At 40.9% G+C, this 23,523-nt stretch overlaps 1 protein-coding gene across 3 annotated transcripts in view; it reads left to right on the plus strand.

The window, feature by feature from the left end:
* FAM107A (family with sequence similarity 107 member A) overlaps positions 1-23,523 on the plus strand; it is an 86,314-nt gene that overhangs the window by 31,665 nt on the left and 31,126 nt on the right. Inside the window, exon 2 of one of the 3 annotated variants that reach the window (XM_081937223.1) lies at positions 8,313-8,376. In XM_081937223.1, coding sequence (XP_081793349.1) covers positions 8,313-8,376 — 64 coding nt within the window. Of the gene's footprint in view, positions 1-8,312; positions 8,377-14,479; positions 14,716-23,523 lie in introns of those variants that run through there. The other 2 variants (XM_081937224.1, XM_081937225.1) reach the window with 2 other exon arrangements.

Below are 23,523 nucleotides of genomic sequence, written 5' to 3' on the forward strand. Positions count from 1 at the left end.
TGTTCAGCGGTTCAAATCCCTAGGAGTGAGTTCCTGTTACTTGTCCCAGCTTCTGCCCACCTAGCAGTTCGAAAGCATGTAAAAATGCAAGTAGAAAAATAGAGACCACCTTTGGTAAGAAGGTAACAACGTTCGTGTGCTTTCGGCATTTAGTCATGCTGACCACATGACCATGGAGACGTCATTGGACAGCGCTGGCTCTTTGGTTTTGAAACGAAGATGAGCTCTGCCCACTAGAGTCAGGAACGACTATCACATATGTGTGGGGAACCTTTACCTTTGTTGTTTTTTTAAAAAAAAATAGGAAAAGTTTTAAAACAATAAAGTTGTCTCTGTTCAAGAGATTTTTGCTTTTCTCTTTCTGTACCCCTCTGTGTGTGAGAAATTTAGATTTTCAGGTCTTCAACACAGGCGCCTCAAACATTTAAGGCACAAAAAGAAGCCACAATTAAACTTTTTGAGATCAAGAACAATGTTCCTATGTTTTAAAAATAAGATTCTCTGGCGAAGAAGGATTGATTTAATTTCATCCCATATGTGACCTGAAATGATAAATGTGTTTTATGTGCCATCTTTAGTAGAGAGTATCCTTTTGTTCAATATCCTTTTGCTGAGATGTTTAGTGAAGATACAACATTGCTAAAAAAAAACATTACATAAAGTCCTTTGAGCCATTATATTCTAAGGCTAGATTAGGCCCTTGTGCTTTGTCACATCACTTGATGTGTTTTTAAAAATCACAAAAAAGCATGTTCAGCAGCTATCCACTTATAAATTAAAACAAGGTCAAAATGGCTGACATTTCAGCCCAAACATATAATGGCTACAAATTTTTCTTGGTGGATGGAGATTTTCTACACGTTTTTTAAGAGCAGCATTTTGTCAGGGTTCCAAGTAATATGCCGGGAGCAAGCAGAACTCTGAGGCAAGTAGATACCTCAAAGGACAGGTTTATTGGACATATCATATTGGCACAGACTGGTGAAAACTGACTCTAAAGATTCCCACAGTTTTCACCTAATTAAATGTAAAACTTCTTCCCCCTTTCCCAAACAATCAATTACATGGTCCAATCAAGGTGCTGTCCGGTTGCTCCTCGTCTTTCAGCCACCTGTGGGAATGTCCTTGGTTCTCAGGGGAAGCTATTTTGTTTTGGCTATAAAACCCCAACTATCTCTATCCCCCTCCCCCATCCCTCAGCACCATTGTGGCAACATGGAAGCCTCCAAGATGGCCTCAGTCAGGCCAGCTTCAGAGTTGAAGAAGAAACATTACCAATAGGATGAGATCCGTCGGCTTTATTGCACCATAGTGTTTATCCATGAAATTCAGCAGAAGACTTGGAAGCCAAGAAAACTGCAGATTGTTGGAGAAACGACTATCAAGAACTGAGCATTCTGACCCAGACCTCTTGGCAGTCTCATAACTAAACAAGTACAAAAATAGTACAATGATATATGAAAAAATATGATGAATTGGGTATGGCTAAGGTAGAGAAAAGTAGGACTAAGGATGACATGATAGCACTATTCCAGTATCTGAGGGGCTGCCACAAAGAAGAGGGAGTCAACTTATTTTCCAAAGCACCATGGAAGGCAAGACAAGAAACAATGGATGGAAACTAACCAGGGAGAGAAGCAACCTGGAATTAACGAGAAATGTCCTAACAGTGAGAACAATTGGCCAGTGGAACAGCTTGCCTTCAGATGTTGTAGGTTCTTCATCATTGGGGGTTTTTAAGAAAAGACTGGACAGCCACCTTTCTGAAATGATTGAGCAGGGGATCAAACTAGAAGACCTCCAAGGTCTTTTCTAGTTCTATTGTGATTGATTGATTCCTCCCCGGGATAATTTCTCCAGAGTTCTCATGTGAACATTTTCTTAATCAAATTCTCTTTCACCAAACTGAATAACAGCAGATAGGGAAACAAAGAAAGACTGCCTGCCAACCTTTATCAAACTTCATCAAACTAATAAGCTATGTTATAAAGATGGGATTTGGGCATCTGGATAAATCAGTAGCCACCTGCTGCTTAAAGTTCAACCCTTTTATGGCCTTAATTTTAGGATTTTTTGCTACTTGACTAGAATAAAATTGCATCAAATAGGTTAATAATTGAAAACAGCTTCCTCTGCCACTCACCCACCAACCATATGCCCTCCCATCTTCATCTCCCCACCACACATATGCTGAGCCTCTCCGTGGATGTTGGCTGAGAATTCAAGAATTATGGGTACCCATTCATCCGGGGAATGGCAAGTTGAGAAAAACCGGGCAAAATAAATGGAGGAAAGAACAGCCCTGTTCTCGGAGAAATGAACTGGGCCTTGTCCAGAACTTCTGAAGGTATTAGGGCCAGCATTATTTTTGAATTATCATACTACATGATAGCCCACTGATTTCCAGGATTCTTCTGATTTAGAATGAAACTTTCTTGGAACATACCATGCTGGATAAGTCCACTGGGAGTTAAAATGCTGCAAAAACTGATTTTGGAGAAGAGATGTGTGCAAATGTCATCATCTCAGGGTGTCACGTGCAGGAATTTCACTTTTGTAAGTACAGTTGTGGGAGGAAAAGTCTTCTTTTTAACCACAAGACACAATGTCCAAAGGAACAGCTCCAGATAACCATCACCTAGCAACCAGTTATACTGACATGTGGTAACCTTCAGGGAGCCATGGAGAAAAACAAAGCCTTTTTGTGCAGAAATCTGTAAGAGGACAGGTTGGGACTGTTTCTTAATTCTGATGCCAAGCTAAAGCCTAAACTAAATAACTTTTGGAAAACTGGATCTCGATGTGAAAGTCATCCCATTAATTGGTGCCCAAGATTAAAGCGGCCAGGATACCTCATTTCCTTTAACATGGTTATTTTGTGCAAACCAATGGAATTAATCTGATATATACACAGGCTAATTTGTCCACTTTTCATGATACCTGGATTGGCAAGAGTAGCCCCAGATACTTGACTGAATTAGACATAGAAAATTTTTTTAGCTTTACAGGGAGAGGCTATAGGAAGTTAGCACCCACCCCTCTCCTAGAAAAATGAAATATCCTGAGAAATATTGAAAAGGCAGAATATTGTATTTCCCTGGATAAGAAATGGAGAAACATGTTTTTAGGCAGGAAACAGACTCATTCTCAATAGCCCCCACCTTTGTCAATGGTCCATTAAAGGGCCTGAGTCAGTCTATTCTACATAACAAAGACCCCCCTTCAGCTCCAGAGTGATGGAATTAAGACATGATAGTATTAGCCCTTTACCCATCTCACCACAGGGCACCTGGGAAGAAGCAATGCTCAACCAAACATGGACTCAAAGCACAGCCTACAGAGTTTCCCTTGCATGGCCTCATGGGAGTCTGACAACCAATCAGAATACAAGATCAAGATCAAAGGCCAGAGAGGGCATAAAACCAGGGACTTTCAGCATCTTGGCCTCTTTTCTTCTTCACTCAACATCTTGAAGCATGTGTTTACCTTTTCTGCTCAGGAACTCAAGCCATGTGGTCATGTTCATCATTAAACAATCTTTCCAAGCAGCCTCCATGTTTCCAGTGTCTTTTTCCCCACTTGGAACTGAACCCAGAAGGACATTTCTTCCAACAAAACCATTTATAGTCATCTTCTTTTTCTTTTCTTTTATATATATATATATATATATATATATGTGTGTGTGTGTGTGTGTGTGTGTGTGTGTGTGTGTGTGTGTGTGTGTGTGTGTGTTTGTGTTACAACCCCTGGTATGCCTAAATATGGGAGGGAGCTCACTCCTCCCTCTTTCTGTCCTTTCGGCTCATCACAGAATACCATCCAGGCAGAAACCCATATTATTATTTTTAATGTTGCCTTTTTATATTTGTGTTGTATTTGTGCTGATAAAATAAAGGGAGACTAGTATAGATCCATTTCGAGCTATTTAGCTCTCATCAGCTAGCCATACCCTTACTGGGATTCGAACCTGGGCTGTGTTATACACTAGGCAAGAGCCTTAACCACTATGCCACAGGCTTCTCCTCCTTTATCATACTTATTTCCCTGGCTCAGCTGATAAAGGAGGAGAAGCCTGTGGCATAGTGGTTAAGGCTCTTGCCTAGTGTATAACACAGCCCAGGTTCGAATCCCAGTAAGGGTATGGCTAGCTGATGAGAGCTAAATAGCTCGAAATGGATCTATACTAGTCTCCCTTTATTTTATCACCACAAATACAACACATTATATATATATATATATATATATATATATATATATATATACATACATACATACATACATACATACATACATACATACATACATACATATATATATATATATATATATATATATATTTGTTTTCGTAGATTTTCACGGGTGTAGGTATGCTGGTTTTGTTATATTCGGGTCTTTTCCCGTGTAAGGGGAAAAGACCCGAATACAACAAAACCAGCATATATATATATTTTTTGAATAAACACAAACACCTTAAAATCATCTTCCATTACAAATTGTAGAAAGTGTGTCAATTGGTTACAAAGAACTTTCGTGCATCTCTTCCACAGTCATCACCTATGATTCATATCAAGTTATATATTTTACATCAAATATATTTATATATATTGCTATATATATGACTACAGTTGTTTTAACATCCCTTTATAACAAACATTCCAAAATTTAAAACAAAACCACATAGTGGCATTCCCTTATCTATTTTCAATATCATCCAACCACATTATATCTTTATAACACATTCAAAATAAAAATTAATTATGTTTAATAACAAAATTTTTAGACCTCTTTTCTTAATCATTGTTTACAATTTATATCCAATTTCCCCTTTAACATGTCAATACAAATTATTATATTACTATCATTATCAGTCATTTATTCAACAATAGTTTGACTAAGTTTAACTTACTTTTTCCCCTTTTTTCACCATTTAAAATTTATACCAAATTTCCTCTTATCAAACCAATGCATATGTATACATTGTTATCATTATCAATTATTTATCTAACTTTATTCATTATCACTACATTTTTAACATAATGCTCTAATTTTAACTAGTGCTCTAAATTTAACTAGTGTTTTATTATTAATTTTCATATCTCAACATGTGTCTTTCCAGTAATAGTGTAGTCCTATTTCTTTTGCCATTTGTGGAATTGAACTTCTGGTTATTTCCTTAATCAAATTTGTTTGGACTTTTCTTTGTAACTTGTTGCTTGTTACATATCTTGTAAAATCTCGAAACCCTCCATCAGCTTCTTTAATCAGCTTATCTTTGGTTATCAGTAGTGTTTTTGTCAAAGTTTCTCTCCAAAGTCCATCAAATCTTCTCTTTTTTCTTCTTCTATACCTTGAAATCTGGGGTAAAGCACTTTTCCATCTATCTTCCCTTTCCTTGTTCCATTCTTTCCATCTCCAACCACACTCAGTTCACTGTCAATATCCACGGTTATCTTGCCTCTTTGTTCATTTTTCCCTTGGGTTTTAGGACTCTAGCCTCCACTTTTTCCATTTGCTGGATATCTTCCATTTTTCCATCAGGTTTTACCACATTACAATTTATATTTTCAATATTTCCCATCTCTTCTCAATTCTCTCTGTTATTTCTAATAATTTTTGAATTCCAGACATAACCTGTTGTAGTGTTATGGGGTTTTTTTTGATGTCGTGCCATCCTTCCAATTAGTAAACACTGCCACTCTTGTTTTCACTTCTTTCCAGCTAGCAACAACCATCCAGAGAGCACCTGCGTAAACAACCCATGCTCTTCTCTATAAACAAGCTGAAGCCTTTGAAGTGCAAGGTCAAAATGATCAAAAGGAAAAAAGAAAAAGCAATGTTTCCAGGTCTCAACCTCCAACCTCCAAGTGGCAGTGTAACTTCTTTTCCCTCTAAGATTACTACCCTCTTTATATTCCTTTTATATCTTCTTTATATTTCAGGCTTAGAAGAAACAAAATTCTTAAATGGAACAAAAGAAAAAGAAAAATCCATCCAAACCAGTATTGTAGAAATAAAGGAAAAGATTTAATCCATAGGTAAAAAAAGAAGTAGAAGAAGAAAATCTGGTACTTTCACTTTAAAAAGTAAAAAATGTTTTCAAAACTTCCATCCATAGAAAAAAATAAAGTAAAAAAAGATAACACACTGTCCAACAATGCTTAATTTTGCCGCTTATTTCCTTTTCTTTACCTGTTTAATTTAACTTCAATCTTTTTTGGGCAGTCTTTTATAAAAATAAAATTTCCTCACCAGATGGACACACTTTCTCTTTCCGCTTTCCTCCTGTTGCAGAGTTGTCCCAACTTCAGCAGCTTGAGGCTGTGCTTATTGTCGCTGGCAAGAAGAGATTATTTTGGATCAATTAGGGACTTTGCAGTGTCCCTGAGATCAGCAAGACGTACTCTTCCCTGTCACCGTCTCTTCAGGACGGTTTAGGCCCAAATGGACCATCCAGCGGCAAAAGTGTTGACTGCGATCTTGGAGCTCCGAGATCGCACATCGTACCGTCATGACATCAGATCCTTTTTCCCCGTCATCTTCTTTTTCAAAGCAGCATTAAGCCTATTCAGTAAGACTCTATTAGACTGCTGACCTGTTTTCCAGATATTTGGCAGATCAAATCACATTGGCTTCACCTTAGCCATTATTTGCACAGAGTTAAATAAGGAGACTAGGACAACAACATAAAAAGTCACTTGTGGAGTCTCCAGAATAACTCTCAATAGTAATAGGCAAAGCTTTGAGATGAATCCACAATCCGCAGAGCTTCTTCAGGCAGCCATTATGTGACTGTGTATTTGGACTCTTCTTTTGGAGAAAATATACTAAGCAGAAGATGCACCTTCTGCTGAAGAGGTCTTCTTTCGGTCCAATCTCATTAGACAGTTTCTACTCTGAGCCATCTCTTCTCTGAGCAGGTTGTAGGGGGGAAATTCAGAAGATGGTAGTGAAGCATAGATTCCTACATAAAAGTAGATTATCTGGATTCATTTCAGATATGGAAAAGAGACTGAAACAGCACTAATCATTAGTGGATGACGTTCATGACCCCTAGATGGAACAAGCCCTATTAAGTTGTAATCCTATTAAACCTTTCTCAGCAATATGTGACACCACAAATTAAGGCAATAGTAAAATCATCACTGAGTGAAATTGTGCTGCCATCCTCCTTAAAAGTAGCAATGGTATAACTACTTTATCACTTGACTCAGCTATGCCTCCATCCTTCCATATTGAATTTGGCTAGATTTTTGCTACACGGTGGATGTTTTCATTGCCACATATTCTCTAATTTGTAGCCATTGTATTTTCAGTTGTATTCATCCAATTTACAGAGTGGGAATTGTATACATAATTGGAATTGCCTATAAGATCTCTAAAAGTGTGTGTGTAAGTGTGCGTGCGTGTGGGCGTGTGTGCGTGTGTTCTGGACATCCTGCAAGGGTTAAGATTGGGAGACGCTGTTTTATGATAGTTCCACTCTTTCTTGACTGAACATTTTCAATGAACAGTTAATGAAGAAAAACAGTAAACTTCTGGCTTCTTTGTTGTGAATTCTATAGGACTCAGATCTTTCTCCCGTTGTGGGATTTAATGCTTAGACCTCTGAATACACATTGCTTTAAAAATTGTTGCTCTCACTGTTGGTCTAAGAATTCACTCCCACCTTCGTGCAATTCAGCATCTACAGTGCGTGAAATTGCTAAGTGATATTGTGCATGGGTTGGGGTGAGGTACTATCAATATGCTGATGATACATTGTCACTACAAGCTCAATCGGAGATGCAGTGAAAGTGTTTACCTTTGGGTACAGTTCTTACATAACCATTTTGGCTTGATCCTGGGTCCTTGGCTGATTCTGGGTGGGATCATACTACCCCAGAAGGAGGACTGTAAATTGAGGGTCCTCTCAGATTTATGCCCATGATTCCTCAAGAGGTGAAAGCAACAGACAAGCTGATATATTAGTTGGAACAGTAAGACCTGACAATGTTAACTCATGTCCTTAACACCTCAAAGATAGACTACTGCATCACACTTGCAGTCATTTTTGAAGACTACCTAGAAACCAGAAGTGGCGCAAAAATGCAACTGCCGGTCAATGAGAGATGCTTTATCCAAATAATACCTTCCTATTGGCTGTTGCATTGGTTACACAACCTAAGGCTGGAGCACATCCCATAACAAAACAAAGAGAAAAATGGTATTCAAGTTGGCAAAAAAAAATTGTAAGCTTTAGACAAGCATTAGGAATTGAAATAATGATAAATTGTGAATTCATGGCCCTTTCTGTTTCCCACTTTTTTTCCTAGAAAGAATACTCTCCTCGGTCCAACTGTCGCCAGAGAAATAGAAAACATGTTAGCAGTCACACAGGTGAGTCTCTGAAATGATACAAATCCTAGCGAGGAAAACTGTAACAATATTCAGGCTGAAATTCTTTTATAATTTTGGATTCTGGCAGCAGAAAAATATGAGGTACAAATAAATATTTTTCCTTAGATGTCTCACAAAAGAAGAACCATATTCTCTTGTCTTTCCCTCTCAATTGCAATCAACAGTAAGTGGCTGCAATTGGGGATTTCATTTTTGAAATCTATTAATTTTGATATTATGTGGGGTCCTTGGTGCTGTCCGAGCTGGCTTGTTTTCTTGAAGACATTTCATTACCCAACTAGGTAACATCATCAATGCTAGAGGGGAGAGGGTTTTTTCTCATTATATATACTAGTGGCTTGCCCTGTTGGTGTTGGTGGGAATGGTCTTGGTGGTTCCTTGATTAAGTTGTTGTTTACTATTCGCTTGTTCGTCTATGGTGGTAGTGGTGTTAACCTATATTCATCTGGGTGTTGATTATTGCTGAAGAGATGTTTTGGTCTTTTGGTTTCCTTTTTGTTTGTTTTTTTATTGTCTCATTTAAATGTAGACATTTTGGTAAGCAAAAATGACATATGATAAGATCAGCTCTGCTTTTGATCCTACTACTGGGTTTGATTCAAAGTATGGTGACTATGACCTTCTCAGGTATGATGCCTGATTGTGGAATTCTCTTTGCAGGGAAACACAACTGGATCTCCCACTATTTAGTCCAAAATGGCATTAGATATGTTTATTCATGCAGAAATTGACAGCCACATGATGACCAATGTTCCAGGAACAGACTGCTTGTTAAACAAATATTCTTTTGAACTCTTGTACAATTAAACTGTATTTCAATTATTTTATCACACACTCCAGTCTTCTGGGAGGAAGGATGATGATGATGATGTCTGTGGAGATTCTTAGTCATCCAGGTCATGGCTGTTCCCAAAGGTGCTTTTTCAAAAAGCAACTGGATTTTTTTTTTTCTTGAAGATGTTTTGTTTCTCATCCAATAAGCATCCCCAGTTTTGACTGAATGCTGGGGAATGGAACAGGGGTGGGCTTTTGCGGGCATTTGTGTTACAACCCCTGGTATGCCTAAATATGGGAGGAAGGTCACTAATAAGGAGGCGAGCCTGTGGCTTAGTGGCTAAGACTCCTGCCTAAGATATAATACAGCCCAGGTTCAAATCCCAGTAAGGGTATGGCTAGCTGATGAGAGCTAATTAGCTCGAAATAGATCTATACTAGTCTCCCTTTATTTATTTATCAGTACAAATACAACACAAATATAAAAAGGCAACATTAAAAATAAAAATATGGTTTTCTGCCTGCATGGTCTTCTGTGATGAGCCGAAGGACAGAAAGAGGGAGTAGTGACCTTCCTCCCATATTTAGGCATACCAGGGGTTGTAACACAAATACATACCTATTTCCCTGGCTCAACTGATAAGGAGGCGAGCCTGTGGCTTAGTGGCTAAGACTCCTGCCTAAGATATAATACAGCCCAGGTTCAAATCCCAGTAAGGGTATGGCTAGCTGATGAGAGCTAATTAGCTCGAAATAGATCTATACTAGTCTCCCTTTATTTATTTATCAGTACAAATACAACACAAATATAAAAAGGCAACATTAAAAATAAAAATATGGTTTTCTGCCTGCATGGTCTTCTGTGATGAGCCGAAGGATAGAAAGAGGGAGTAGTGACCTTCCTCCCATATTTAGGCATACCAGGGGTTGTAACACACATACATACATACATACATACATACATACATACATACATATAAAGATTTTTCAAAAAGTAAGTTTCTGATATTATTCCCCATCTACCAATGATCTGGGATATGTTTTCCTCCATTTTGTGAGATAATTTCCCGTGTTTGTCTTTGCCAATTCACACTGTGTATTAATACTTGGTAACCTTATATTCTGTGACTTTGACATACAACAGATTTCCAACAAATAATGCTAGAACAGTTCTATGAGATCCACAGAGAAAGACTAAATCCCAAGGTGGGAGATGATGTCAAGTGGTTAATCATCTACAGCACGCCTGTCAAACTCCTGGGCCGCAGGCTGGATGAGTCACATGCTGGCCACGCCCATGCCCAGTTTAGTAAAGGGGGGGAAGTCCGTGATGCTGCTGTGATGAGTTTGACACCCCTGATCTAGAGGATTCATAAGACTATTCTGAGGTAGTGAATGGGACGAAGCCAATAATTTTCTCTCCCAGTGAATTTTGCCCAACAAAGCCCTTTGAAGTGGTCCAACATGACCATTTAGAACAATATTTCTCAAATCTGTTGACTCCAAGATTGTGGACTTCAACTCCCAGAATTCCCTAGACAGCCTGCAAGCTGGGGTAACCTGGGATTTGAAGTCCATATTCCTTAGAATTGCCAAGGTTGAGAGGTGCTGGTTCAGAACCCTTGGGAGCTTGGTGTCAAACATTTGGGTAAACATATCACTTTCAGGGTAAAATTAATCATCTTAATCATGCCTCATTCTATAGTATTGGCAGTTGATCTTCTAAAGTATGTCTACGATACCTGCTAATCTGATTTGTTTTTGTTACCTTTCAGATTAGTTTAATAGAGTTTGGCCATTTTACCTATTTACTCAATCTTTCTCTTCTTGGCTTATTACATTTAATATGACAGAGATATTCACCTTGATTAAGGAGCTTATAAATGGCTCCTTTAAAAAATGATCTCATTTTCATTAAAGCCAATCATAATGTGAACAGTCTGGAACATAACATACTCGGACGGAGAAGTTCTGAATATGTATAAGCTTCTCAACGTTCCTTTCCTGGACAAAATGTTCAAACAAGTGACAGTTAATTAGAACCAGATATCTTGGATGAAGATAAAATCAGGAGCAACTCACCTAACCACCGTGGGAAGAAATATCCATCTGGTTCAGTTCCAAGTCAGGAGAAAGGCACTGGAGACAAAATGGAGGCTGGAAGCTGATTGGAAAGAGGGTCCATTTATTGATTAACAGAACCATATGTTTGTGGTTCGGGTTCATCTGACCACTTGGAGTTAAGAGTGGGTGGATTTTATACCTTCTTTGGGCTTTGCACTTGAACTTCCTGTTCCTGTGCAAGAACATGTATTCTGACTGTTGTAGGGGTTATGTAGGGGTCATAGCTATATAGAGCTACATAGAGCCGTGGTGGTGCACTAGTTAGAATGCAGTACTGCAGGCTACTTCTGCTGATCACCGGTTACCAGCAGTTTGGCAGATCGAATCTCACCAGGCTCAAGGTTGACTCAGCCTTCCAAACTTCTCAGGTGGGTAAAATGAGGATCCAGATTGTTGGGGACAATACGCTAACTCTGTAAAACTGCTTAGAGAGGGCTATAAACTAGATTGTTGGGGGAAATATGCTGACTCTGTAAACCGTTTAGAGAGGACTATAAAGCACTGTGAAACAGTATATAAGTCTAAGTGCTATTGCTATAGCTGGCTCTAAAGGATGTCTGAGCTCCCAAGTTTGGTTGAAGTTTGGACCACTGAGATGATGCAATGAAGAGGCTGAAGAGGCTTGTGTTCTTAAAGGGTATTGGACAGGAGTGTCAAACTCACGTCAGCACGGCGGTGTCATGTGACACATCAGGACGTTTTCCCCCTGACTAAACCAGGCATGGGTGTGGCCGGGAGTTTGACAGCCCTGATGTTGAGTAATTCCTATTTATGGCTTAATGGCTTTTTCTTGTGTTGGATCTTGGGTGGGGTATTTGCTTATGAATAGAACTATCTATCTCTTTATCTCTTAATCTATCTCTTTATGTCTTAACTGCTGACATCTGCTGTGGGCTACTAAGAAAAGGCGGGGCTGCTTTCTCCCTCTAAAACATGTTTCTTCATTTCTAATCAAGAGAAATATAATATTCTGCTTTTTTATTTCTCAAAATATTTCATTCTTCTAGGAGAGGGGTGGGTGCTAACTTTCTACACCACCTTGCTTAAGAACAGAAATTCTGGTCCCAATTGTGGTTGTAATGCAAAGACTAGACTGCATTGGCTCCCAATTCATTTCCAGTCCCCATTAAAACGGCTGACACTGATATAAAAAAATGCCCTTGGAAATCATACCGTGTTTCCCTAAAAATAAGACAGGGTCTTATTTTCTTTTCACCCCCAAAATAAGCATTTGGCCTTATTTTTTGGAGGTCTCATTTTTGAGGTGCAGAAGGAAACGGGTGTGGTCACCTCATGGCTGTTGCTGTGTTGCAATATTTTTGGGGAGAACTTATTTTAGCGCATGACCTCAAAAGCCTGATTTGGCTTATTATCTGGGGAGGCTTATTTTCAGGGAAACAGGATAATATCTGAAGAAATGTTTCTTCCTCTACCATGAAATCTTGATTTATTTGTTCGGCTTGTTTGTTAATTAGATTTATGGATTGTCCTCGTTGTCCACTTAATGGACTAATTGGGGAAGGAAGAATCCATCATTCTTGATTGTCTTGTTAAAATCAGAATGTACGATGCGCACCGGGGATACAATTTGTGCAAATGACATAATCGCATGTGCACATTAGCCCAAATAGCCTTGTTACACTAATGACACAAATGCACCACTGTTGTTTTTTATCCTCCTCTTCTTAAATTCATCGCACGGAGTTCCATTAAAGCTAAAGTTTCCTTACTCATCGCTTGCGATCTTTGCTGGAGTCTTATATCATTCTTTAAGATCTATGAGTCATGTGAGTGAGCCTTGGGCAACCGAGCTCTGTCAACCTAAGGAGCAAGCCAGAACAACCACCAAGGAACAAAAATCTCTGCAACTAACATTCACACATTTGGCTCAGCGTTTTGACTGAATCCTGCCTGCCTGTGACATGACAAACCCCCCCCCCCCAATTGCAGTTCATTCAATCAGTAGGGAGTTAAGAAAAATCAGAGGAACGGGATTCCATAGAACCCTATCTGATGCTCTTAAAGGATCTTAGGAAGTGGTGGGATTCAAAAGAAATTTACTACTGGTTCTGTGGGCGTGGCTTAATAGGCGTGGCATGTCTTGATGGGCATGCAAGGGAGGGATACTGTAAAACCACATTCCCATCCCACTCCAGGGGAAGGTTAATGCACAATCCCCATTCCTTCCCAATCACCTGGGACTCGGGAGACAGGGAATAGATGGGGGTGGGGAAAGTCAGAGGTGGTATTTGCCGGTTCTCGGAACTACTTAAAATTTCCACTACCAGTTATCCAGAACTGGTCAGAACCTGCTGAATACCACCTCTGATCTTGGGTTTTGCTAAGCATAAAAGTCTGTAGAGATTCTCAGTCAACCAGATTGTCCCAAAACGCGTGGGGGTGGGGGTTTCAGGAGGCAACTGAACTTTCTTGCTTTTTCCTTTCGAAGACTTCGCTTCTCATCCCAGAAGCTTCTTCAACTCTCACTGGACGGCGGAGGAATGGAAGGATTTATATTCCTTGCAGACAGCTGGTCACCGGCATCCTCTTTTTTTAGAGGGTCATCGAAGCACTTGGAGGTTGATCTGGGTCCTCAGGGTCACCTGAGTGCCCAGCGTGGGGTTTTTTGGGGGGTGGGGGGTTGCAAGCATTTCTAAACGGCGCTGCAACCTGAGCGCTGAGGATGGCGATGACGCCAGCTTTGATTTGGCGCCTGCCGTTCGCAGCGTAGGAGTTGCGCAGAGCAAATGTTCCTGCCTGCCTTCACTCCCGTTTCGTACCAACTCCACGCTCAGCTCGTCGGAGCAGGAGGTCCCTTTCTATAGGTCTCTTTTTCTCGTCAAAGTGCTGGCTAATTGCTAACATTGCATGGGGGGGGGGGGGGAAGGGTAGACCTCCCAGAAAGAAACACAAAGCTTCGTTCTTAATACCGAAAGTTGCACGCACCGCGTTTGTCACCAAAGTTCCCAGCAGGAGTGAGCAAAGCCTGGCACAAAACGCGTCTGCGAGCTTCCCACCCCCAAACCTTCCCCAAAGTGCGAGCTTTGCACAGATTTTTCACAGCGACTCATGCCACGTTACAGGATTCGAGGGGGGGCGGGAAAGGTTTCGCAGGGGAGGGGAGGGGGAGGCGGCGGCTGTACAGAACGGCCGCTGGCGCCTTTCACGTGACTCGCCGCCTCAGAAAAAGATCCGTGCGGGAGCGAGAGGGCTTCTCCGCCGATTGCCCCAAAGTCATGCCCACTTAGAAACCCCGCCGCAATAACGCAGAAGGCAGAGAGAGGGGTTTGGCGCAGCCGGAGTAGAGTTAGGGAGCCCGCCAAGAGCCACCTGCCGGCGTGATGAGCCAGAGGAGGGGCGACCAGGTGAGAATCCCACCTGGGGCGACGGGGTTGTACAGAGCGGTGCTAGTCAAATCAGGTAAGGATTTACCCGGGGGGGGGGGGGGCGAAGTATTGACTGAACAGCAGGAGAAGCCAATGCTGGCTTTGCAAGGTGGAGCTTGCCCACCTAGTCCAACGTGGTGCGCCCCTTTTCTTTGCAGATGTGCGTATGGGAGTGTGTGCTCTTTCCCTTGCACCTCCAATGCATCCTTGAGCTTTCACTGCTGAGTTTCCTAATGCTCCTTCCTTCCCGTTCTTTCTCCCTTCTTCCCCTTTGTCCCCTTCCTTCCTCACTTCCTAGACTGTGTTGTTTCTCTGTCATATAATTTATGTGGACATATGCACAATTTTCTATTTATTTTGTCATGTTTATGTAGTGTACATTAGAGGTGATGATCCTTTGAGAGCTGTATGCATATAGAAATTTCGTTTTGATTTATGCCGATTAGTTTATATTCAGAGTGACAGTAAAGTATTCTATTCTATTCTATTCTATTCTTCCTTCCCTTCCCTTCCCTTGCCTTCCCTTCCCTTCCATGGCCAAATCTGAAAGCTGTGAAATGAGTTGTGCTGAGGTTTGCAAGACATTTTTCAGTGGAAAGGCAGCCAAGACGTTAACCCACATTTTGACATTTGTCTCACATTGTAAACTGTGTAACTGGGGGGGGGGCTGTTTTATGACAAGTCTGTGGGTAATGATGACCTAATAATGAAATGAGGAGGCAGAGGATTAAAGATGTGTGGTGATAACATAGTTTCACAGCGCTTATCACTATTTAAACTCATTAGGATTTTATTTACAAAATATAATATGTATGCACCAGTTATTGGATTCCCACAAATAATTTTTAAATACTTACAGCTGGGTGGGGGGGAAATCAGCATTGTTGTTCCTTTCCCCTCCCCCAATAATTTTTAGAAAGGTAATTTGTTATTGGAGTAATGAATTGTAGCGTGCTTAACCCTTTAGCAAGGCATTTTAATTAATAGTTTTAATTTAAATAGTTTACTGGGGAGAGGAATAAATGTGCGTCATGATACTTACTTGGCTACAATCTTTTGACCACTTTTTAAAATTCAGTTTCATTTTGGAGCAGGGCATGCTCCACTAAGTCAATCAAAAATTGAGTTGCACCTCTGTATTAATTTCCAGGTGGGTTACTATGTACATGATCAGGAATGAGTCTTTGTAGCAAAGAGATTCATTGGAGAGCTCCATAATCTGTAGAATTTAATGCGAATTGACTCCAGAAATCTGAGGAAGACGTTTGAATACCCAAGATGAAATCAGCTTCCAGGTGCCTTGCATGAGGATGGGCGATAGCAGAGGTGGTAGGTTCTGAGCAGTTCTGGAGAACCGGTAGCGGAAAATTTGAGTAGTTCAGAGAACCAGTAAATACCACCTTTGACTGGCCCCGCCCCCATCTATTCTCTTCCTCCTGAGTCCCAGCTGATTGGGAGGGAATGGGGATTTTGCAGCATCCTTCCCCTGCCACGTCCACAGAACTGGTAGTAAGAAAAATTGAATCCCATCTCTGGGCAATAGACAAACAAAGAAAGCAACATCTAAAGTTATGCTATGCTTGGTTCCGGTAAGCAAAGTCACGATGTTGGAATTGCCGCACGCGCCAAAGGTTTGAAGCAAACATACCACGGATAAAGAAATTGCACTATGTCCCAGGTGCTTAAAGAGAGAACACTATGGAACGGGTATGGCAAAAGTTGGCTAGACAATCAATTGTGATAGTTGTTACTGAGAAAGAATTGTGCTTAGTCCTGGAGTCAGTCTAACCCTGATCTAATAAGAACTCCAACGCCTGAATTGTGGTCCCAATCCATCTTTAACAGATAACCGATTAATAGAGTTGGAAGGTCTTCTAGTCCAAACTCCCGCCCAAGCAGAAGACCGTATACCCGTGATGACAAACCTATGGCATGCCCCCCCCCCTCCATTTTTGGTGCTAGGAGGCTTCAAGGATGGCCTCCGGAGCCCAGGGGAGACTGTTTTCACCCTCTCAGAGGCTCGAGGAAAGCCTCTGGAGCCTGGGGAGGGCAAAAAATAAGACTCCCTGAAGTTTTGGAAGTCCGGAAACGGGCCTGTTTCCTGCCTCCAGAGGGCCTGTGGAGCCCCAGGGAGGCCATTTTTGCCCTCCCGGAGGCTCGAAGAAAGCCTCCAGAGCCTGGGGAGGATGAAAACATCCCCCCCAAGGCTGGTGCAGGAGGTTGAGTGTCTTGCACGGGGCGGTGTTGCACATGCGTGTCCAGGGAGAGTGCATTGCATTGTGGATGGAGGCGTGCGCACAATTTCAGCACGTGAGGACAAAAAAGTTAGCCACCACTTCCCTACGCCATTTCTGACAAATGGCAGCCCAGTTTCTTCTTGAAAGCTTCTAGTGATGAAGCTCCCACAATCTTGGAAGGTGCCAAGAGTGCTGCAATATTTACATTATTAGGAATAATGCAGATGTTTGCCGGAAGCTGTTTTGCCTAAAAAGCGGCTGGAAAAGCCACAACATGAGAGGCTCCTGTACTAAATTCAAGTCTTCATGGTTCGTTTCACAAAAATAAGCTACCTGACAGAGCAAATCTCCTAGGAATCCAGCTTATACCATTGTTGTGAGCAAGAAATGAAGTATTTTAACTGGTCTGTTTTAAAAAAAAAATAGATATGTCAAAATCCAGTAGGCAGAGAATGTTTGCGCCACCTATTCTTTATTGTTCTCCTGTAGGTGCAGTAGTTTGAAAAGAATAAATTGGGTTGTTTCTCTTGGCTTCTATCTCCATTTTTAAGCAATATTAAATATACTGCAATTTCATGGTTGCATAACTACTCAAGAAGCTTACCACAGTTAAGCCAAGGTACAGTATATAAAACATAATACCATCAGTACAATTGAATTTAAAATCAAGTGTTGGTTGAAAGCTTGGGAGAGTGGGAGCTGCACAGAAGCAAGCTGTTTCCTGTGTGGTCTATAAGTGAGCTTCTGATTACAGGGACATCTTTAGAAATGATCTCCTTTGCTGGTCTAAATTACCAAACAAGCTTGTAATGAAAAAGGTGGTCTCTCGGATAGATTACAGATTAACAGAGTTAGAAGGGACCTTGTAGGTCATCTATTCCAACCCTCTGCCCAAGCAGGAGACCCTATATCATTCTGACAGATATCATTTCCAACAGATGGCTGTCCAGTATCTTCTTGAAAGCCTCCATTGATGAAGCTCCCACAACATACGAAGGCAAGCTGTTCCATTGGTTGATTGTTCTCACTGTCAGAAAATTTCTCCTTATTTCTAAGTTGAATCTCTCATTGATCAGTTTCCATCCATTGTTCCTTGTCGGGCCTTGTCTGGAATAGTCTGGTCCTAAACCATTAGGGCTTGAAGGATCAATACCAGTGTCCAACAGGTAATGGGCAGGCAGCATCAATTATTCCATTCAGACATGAAGTCCAATGTTCAGTTTTAACTGTTTGCCACCAAGAGTTCCTGCAATAGTCCTTTCTTGGAAACATGCTCAATTAATTGGATGGATTGTGCTGTGGTCCATAGTAGCTTACATGGTGATACATTGAATAAAATAGTCCACAGGATTTTTGCAAAGTTTATGTAAGTGAACCTAGAAGTCAAACCATCTCCAACAAGGATGCAGTGGGAGATACAAGATCTCTTAAATGCCTGCAGCTCTATTGCAAAGGTACCATGAATCTGAACTAGGACTATTCTGACTGCAGGGAAGTTTAGATTCTTGTTTATGATTGAACATTTGCTAGTTTTCTCTCTGAGATAGTGAGACTCAACTATTAAACCTCTGAACGAGGGACAGCATAGTGTCAAGTCTTCCCTGTTATGCAGGGGAGGGCTTCAAAAATTTTAGCAAGGGGTTCTCTGCCTGGTTGCTGGGTGGGCGTGTCCATGGTGGGCATGGCCTAGTCAGCCTCCTGCACAATGACGGGAGGGGTGTTTTTGCTCTTTCCAGGCTACGGAGACTTTCCTCAGGCCTCTGGGGGGGCGAAAATGGCCTCCCCAGGCTCTGGAGGTCCTCTGGAGGCTGGAAATGAGCCAGTTTCCGGCCTTTCTGAACTTCGGGTAGGCCCGTTTTTTGCCCTCCCCAAGCCTCCGCGCACACCTTGCACTTACTTAGATGAGTTCAAATCACCAGGACTGGATGAATTACACCCAGGGTTCTGAAGGAAATGGCAGACGAGATCTCAGAACCACTGAACTATATCTTTCAGAGATCCTGGAGCACCGGGGAACTACCAAAGGACTGGAAAACAGCTGATGTGGTTCCCATCTTCAAAAAAGGAAAAACATAGATCCAGGAAACCACAGACCTATCAGCCTGACCTGAATACCAGGAAAGATTCTGGAAAAAATAATCAAGCAACGAATTTGCGAACACCTAGAAGTAAACAAAGTAATAGCCAAAAGCCAACATGGGTTTGTCAAAAACAGATCATGCCAGACTAATCTTATTGCATTCTTTGACAAAGTGACAAAATTAGTGTACCAGAGGAATGCCGTCGATATAGTTTACTTGGACTTCAGTAAGGCATTTGATAAGGTAGACCATAACCTACTACTAGATAAAGTAGAAGAATGTGGGTTAGACAGCATCACTACCAGATGGATTCGTAACTGGCTGACCAACCGCACTCAACATGTAGTCCTCAATGGAACTGCATCTATATAGAGGGAAGTATGCAGTGGAGTACCCCAAGTCTCTGTTTTAGGCCCAGTACTCTTCAACATCTTCATCAATGATTTGGATGAGGGAATAAATGGGGAACTAATCAAATTTGCAGATGACACCAAGCTGGCAGGAATAGCCAACACTCCAGAAGATAGGCTTAAGATACAGAAGGATCTTGACAAACTTGAACATTGGGCACTATCTAATAAAATGAAATTCAATGGTGAAAAGAGTAAGGTTCTACATTTAGGCAACAAAAACGGAATGCACAGGTACAGTATAGGTGGTACCTTGCTCAATAGTAGTAACTGTGAAAGGGATTTTGGAGTCCCTAGTGGACAACCATTTAAATATGAGCCAGCAGTGTGCAGCAGCTGCCAAAAAAGCCAACACAGTTCTAGGCTGCATAAACAGAGGGATAGAATCAAGATTATGTGAAGTGTTAATACTACTTTATAATGCCTTGGTAAGGCCACACTTGGAATACTGCATTCAGTTTTGGGCACCACGATGTAGAAAAGATGTGGAGACTCTAGAAAGAGTGCAGAGAAGAGCAACGAAGATGATCAGGGGACTGGAGGCTAAAACATACGAGGAACGGTTGCAGGAACTTGGTATGTCTAGTTTAATGAAAAGAAGGAGTAGGGGAGACATGATAGCAGTGTTCCAATATCTCAGGGGTTGCCATAAAGAATAGGGAGTCAAACTATTCTCCAAGGCACCTGAGGGTAGAACAAGAAGCAAGGGTGGAAACTAATCAAGGAGAGAAGCAACTTAGAACTGAGGAGAAATTTCCTGACAGTTAGAACAATTAATCAGGGGAACAGCTTGCCTCCAGAAGTTGTGAATGCCCCAACACTGGAAGTCTTTAAGAAGATGTTGGATAGCCATTTGTCTGAAATGGTATAGGGTTTCCTGCCTAGGCAGGGGGTTGGACTAGAAGACCTCCAAGGTCCCTTCCAACTCTGCTATTGTATTATTGTATTGTATTATGTGCATCCAAAATGGACCATGTAGGGACTCCTGGGAGGGGAGGGGTGTGCAGAGCCAGCCAGGAGTGGGATTTGAGGGTTCTCCGAACTTCACAGAATCTTAGCTAGAGGTTCTCCCAAACCCCCAGCAGCTCACCCCTGCTGTTATGAAGCCCTTTGGATATGTTGGAACTACTATTCACCAGATTCAGCATTGGAAAGGTTTAGTTTAGGTGGGCAATATTTAAGGGGTTTTGGGACCTGCAACTCAACTGCCTAATTTTTCCAAAAATCACAGAAGGCAATCTAGTAATATAGCATCGGTGAGACAAAATTCCTTTGTGTAGCAGTTTAGGGTGCGTGGTGGTTTAGTGTGGCTTATGGAAGGAAAAGTTTTTTAATGGGAAACCAGTCTCACTCACCCTTAGCGCACTCTTTCTAAAAAGAATGAAAAAATTGTCATATTCCTGTAACAACATTGCACCTGTCTCTGTATTTGAATCATCGGTGACTATGTGGAAATAAATAACCAACACATTTGTTTCAGTGTCTCAAATACTTGTTAGCACTCATAACACTTATCATTTGTGGAGCATTCATGGAAGCTTATCCAAGTATAAATTTTTAATTAAATCAGTCAAAGTAGACCCTAAAGCAGGGTGTCAAACTCGATTTCATTGAGGGCTACATCAGGGTTGTGTTTGAACTTGGGGGGGGGGCTGAGTGGGCATGGCTGGGGTTGGCATGGCCAGCTTGACATCTGCAACCACTGCCAGTGAAAATTGAGCCTGGGAGTCCTGAGCTACATTTTCACTGGCGGAGGGCTTCAGGAAGCCATCACAGCTAAAAACGGAGCCCAAGAGGACCGTGCACAGCCATCACGAGCTCCATTTTCACTGGCAAAAGCATTGTGGGCCAGTCATTCACTGTTTCCAGGGCGGCCCCGCAAACTAAGCATCCCATGGGATGGATCCGGCCTGCAGGCCTTGAGTTTGACACCCCTGCCCTAAAGCATTTGATCTTTGATAAGAGTTTTTCAGATTTGATAATCATAAATACCAAGCCTTCACCCAAGTCATGTATCCATATGTAAATCAGTTTAAAGAAATCCATCCAAGGCTTTCCTCTAACCTCATGGTTAGTCAATAATGTAGACGTGTTGAGTGTGATTGTCCAACTAGAATCATAGGGCTAGAAGGAATCATAAAGGTCATCTAGTCCACTTCCAACAAGCTCTGTAGGGGTAGCTTAGTCATCTTCTCTACTAAGGTCAGGTGTGAAAACTCTTCAAATGTCCACCTTATTCTTGTTGTTAAATAAACCCAACTCTGTTGAAATGTTGACTGTTCTCTTTTTCTGAATCCCATTTTAGCAACATAAAAGTAGGCTTCATATGAGTTAGAGCTAGTCATCTAGTCTGTAGTCTGACTGACAATTACTTCCAGACAGGAAACTTCCTATTTTTATTTGATGATGTAAATGGTTGTACCTAGAGATTTTCTTATCAAAATCTATGCGCTCTGCTCTATGTTCCATTCTCTAATCATTCATTAAAGGAAAACCACATGATTTTGTATACAGGAACAGGGATACAGGAACAATTCCATGCTAAAAATACTGCTAAGAGCTGGTGTCTGATTTCTTACTCTTATTTTTTTTTAACTCTGCAGTTTTAGATGGCCAAGGACAATGCTTTGTGATATAACTCTTCTTTTACAAAGCAAGAAAAACCATTCATGATCCTATTCCTTCTTCAAAGAGCTAAAGGTAGCACATTTCATCTTTAGGACAATCTCCCCCTGCTCAAAACCATCCTACAGATAAGCTGACAGTGACTGTCACAAATAATCCAAAATAAGGTAGGAATTAGTATGTTGGACCAAGACCAGGAAGGCTCAGAGTTAACTCCATATTCAGTCAGAGGTTGATGGGATGATATTGGGCCTCCCATCTTTCTCACGTCAAGGTGATTTTAAGTAGAAAAATTGGAGGACAGAATACTTTCAATTCAAGTGGAAGAATGTATGGAAAGGCAGTGATTTCCCTGTTTTAGGAAAGAATTGGATCAGGTATCTTTGGCCAGGATGTTCTAAATACATAACCAAGAATGGTCAATGGTCAATCAAAATCAATGGTCAATCAAACCCGGAGAGCTTCTAGTTACTTTGTAAACCAAGTCCAGATAGCACCAAGCACTCCACAGTTCAACCCTAAACTACATATATTCTCTTCTATTAGACTTTTTTCTTATGGTTGGGGCTTTGGGGAGAGACAAGAGTTGATGTAAGTTAGATATTTCAGGCCTAAAATAATGTATTTATTTTTAACATACATAGCACCAATACCAAACTAGAGGGTCTCCTAGTTGCCCTCCTTATATTATAGTACGTATCTCAGCATTCTAAAGACAATGATGGTGAGGTTACTGGTTATTCAGAGAATAAGTTTAAATGCTCTATAGGTTCCATGGAGCATAGAGACCCAGAGAGATTTTCTCTCCAATTTTTCAACAGTGGAGGAAGGAGAAATCCTAAATAGCCTAGAAGAAACTCATCACAAGAGTCTTCTTTCAGGGGGATCTGTGTAGAAATCTTAGAAATTAGGCAATGGAAGAGGGTAGAGGTGGGTGGAATACCTAGATTGAACATCCAAGAAGCAGACGTAAACAGAGATAAAGAGCTAAGAGGGGAATTTGGAGGGCAAGTCAAAAAACATAGCAATTAAAGTATTGAAGCAGGCAAGAGATGATGGATAGATGATTTTTTCCCCATCATTGTTTTGATTTTCTTTTTCCTTTCCCTCTCTTTCTCTTAAAGCATAGCAATTAAAAGTATTGAAGCAGGCAAGAGATGATGGATGATTCCTCTTTTTTGTTGTTTTGATTTGCTTCTCCTTTTCTCTCTTTGCTTATCACTTTTTTTAGGTAGTTGACGTGATTAGAAGTTAGATAGGAAAGAAAGGAAAAGTCTTTTAATAAAGGGTGAGTAATAATAAAAGTAATAATAAAAAATGTAGAATAACTGAACAATGATTGCAACCTAATGTAAATGCGTATTATTATTAGAAATATATGTTGGCTGAATGTAATAATTATGATTAACTTTATTTGTTTTATTTGTATTAGAATGTATGACACCCAGGTGCCACACTGTTCGCGCATTGATTTGATGCATTTATAAAA

This window comes from Natrix helvetica (assembly GCF_964273705.1).
Source record: "Natrix helvetica genome assembly, chromosome: 1".
In the NCBI taxonomy this organism is placed as follows: Eukaryota; Metazoa; Chordata; class Lepidosauria; order Squamata; family Natricidae; genus Natrix; species Natrix helvetica.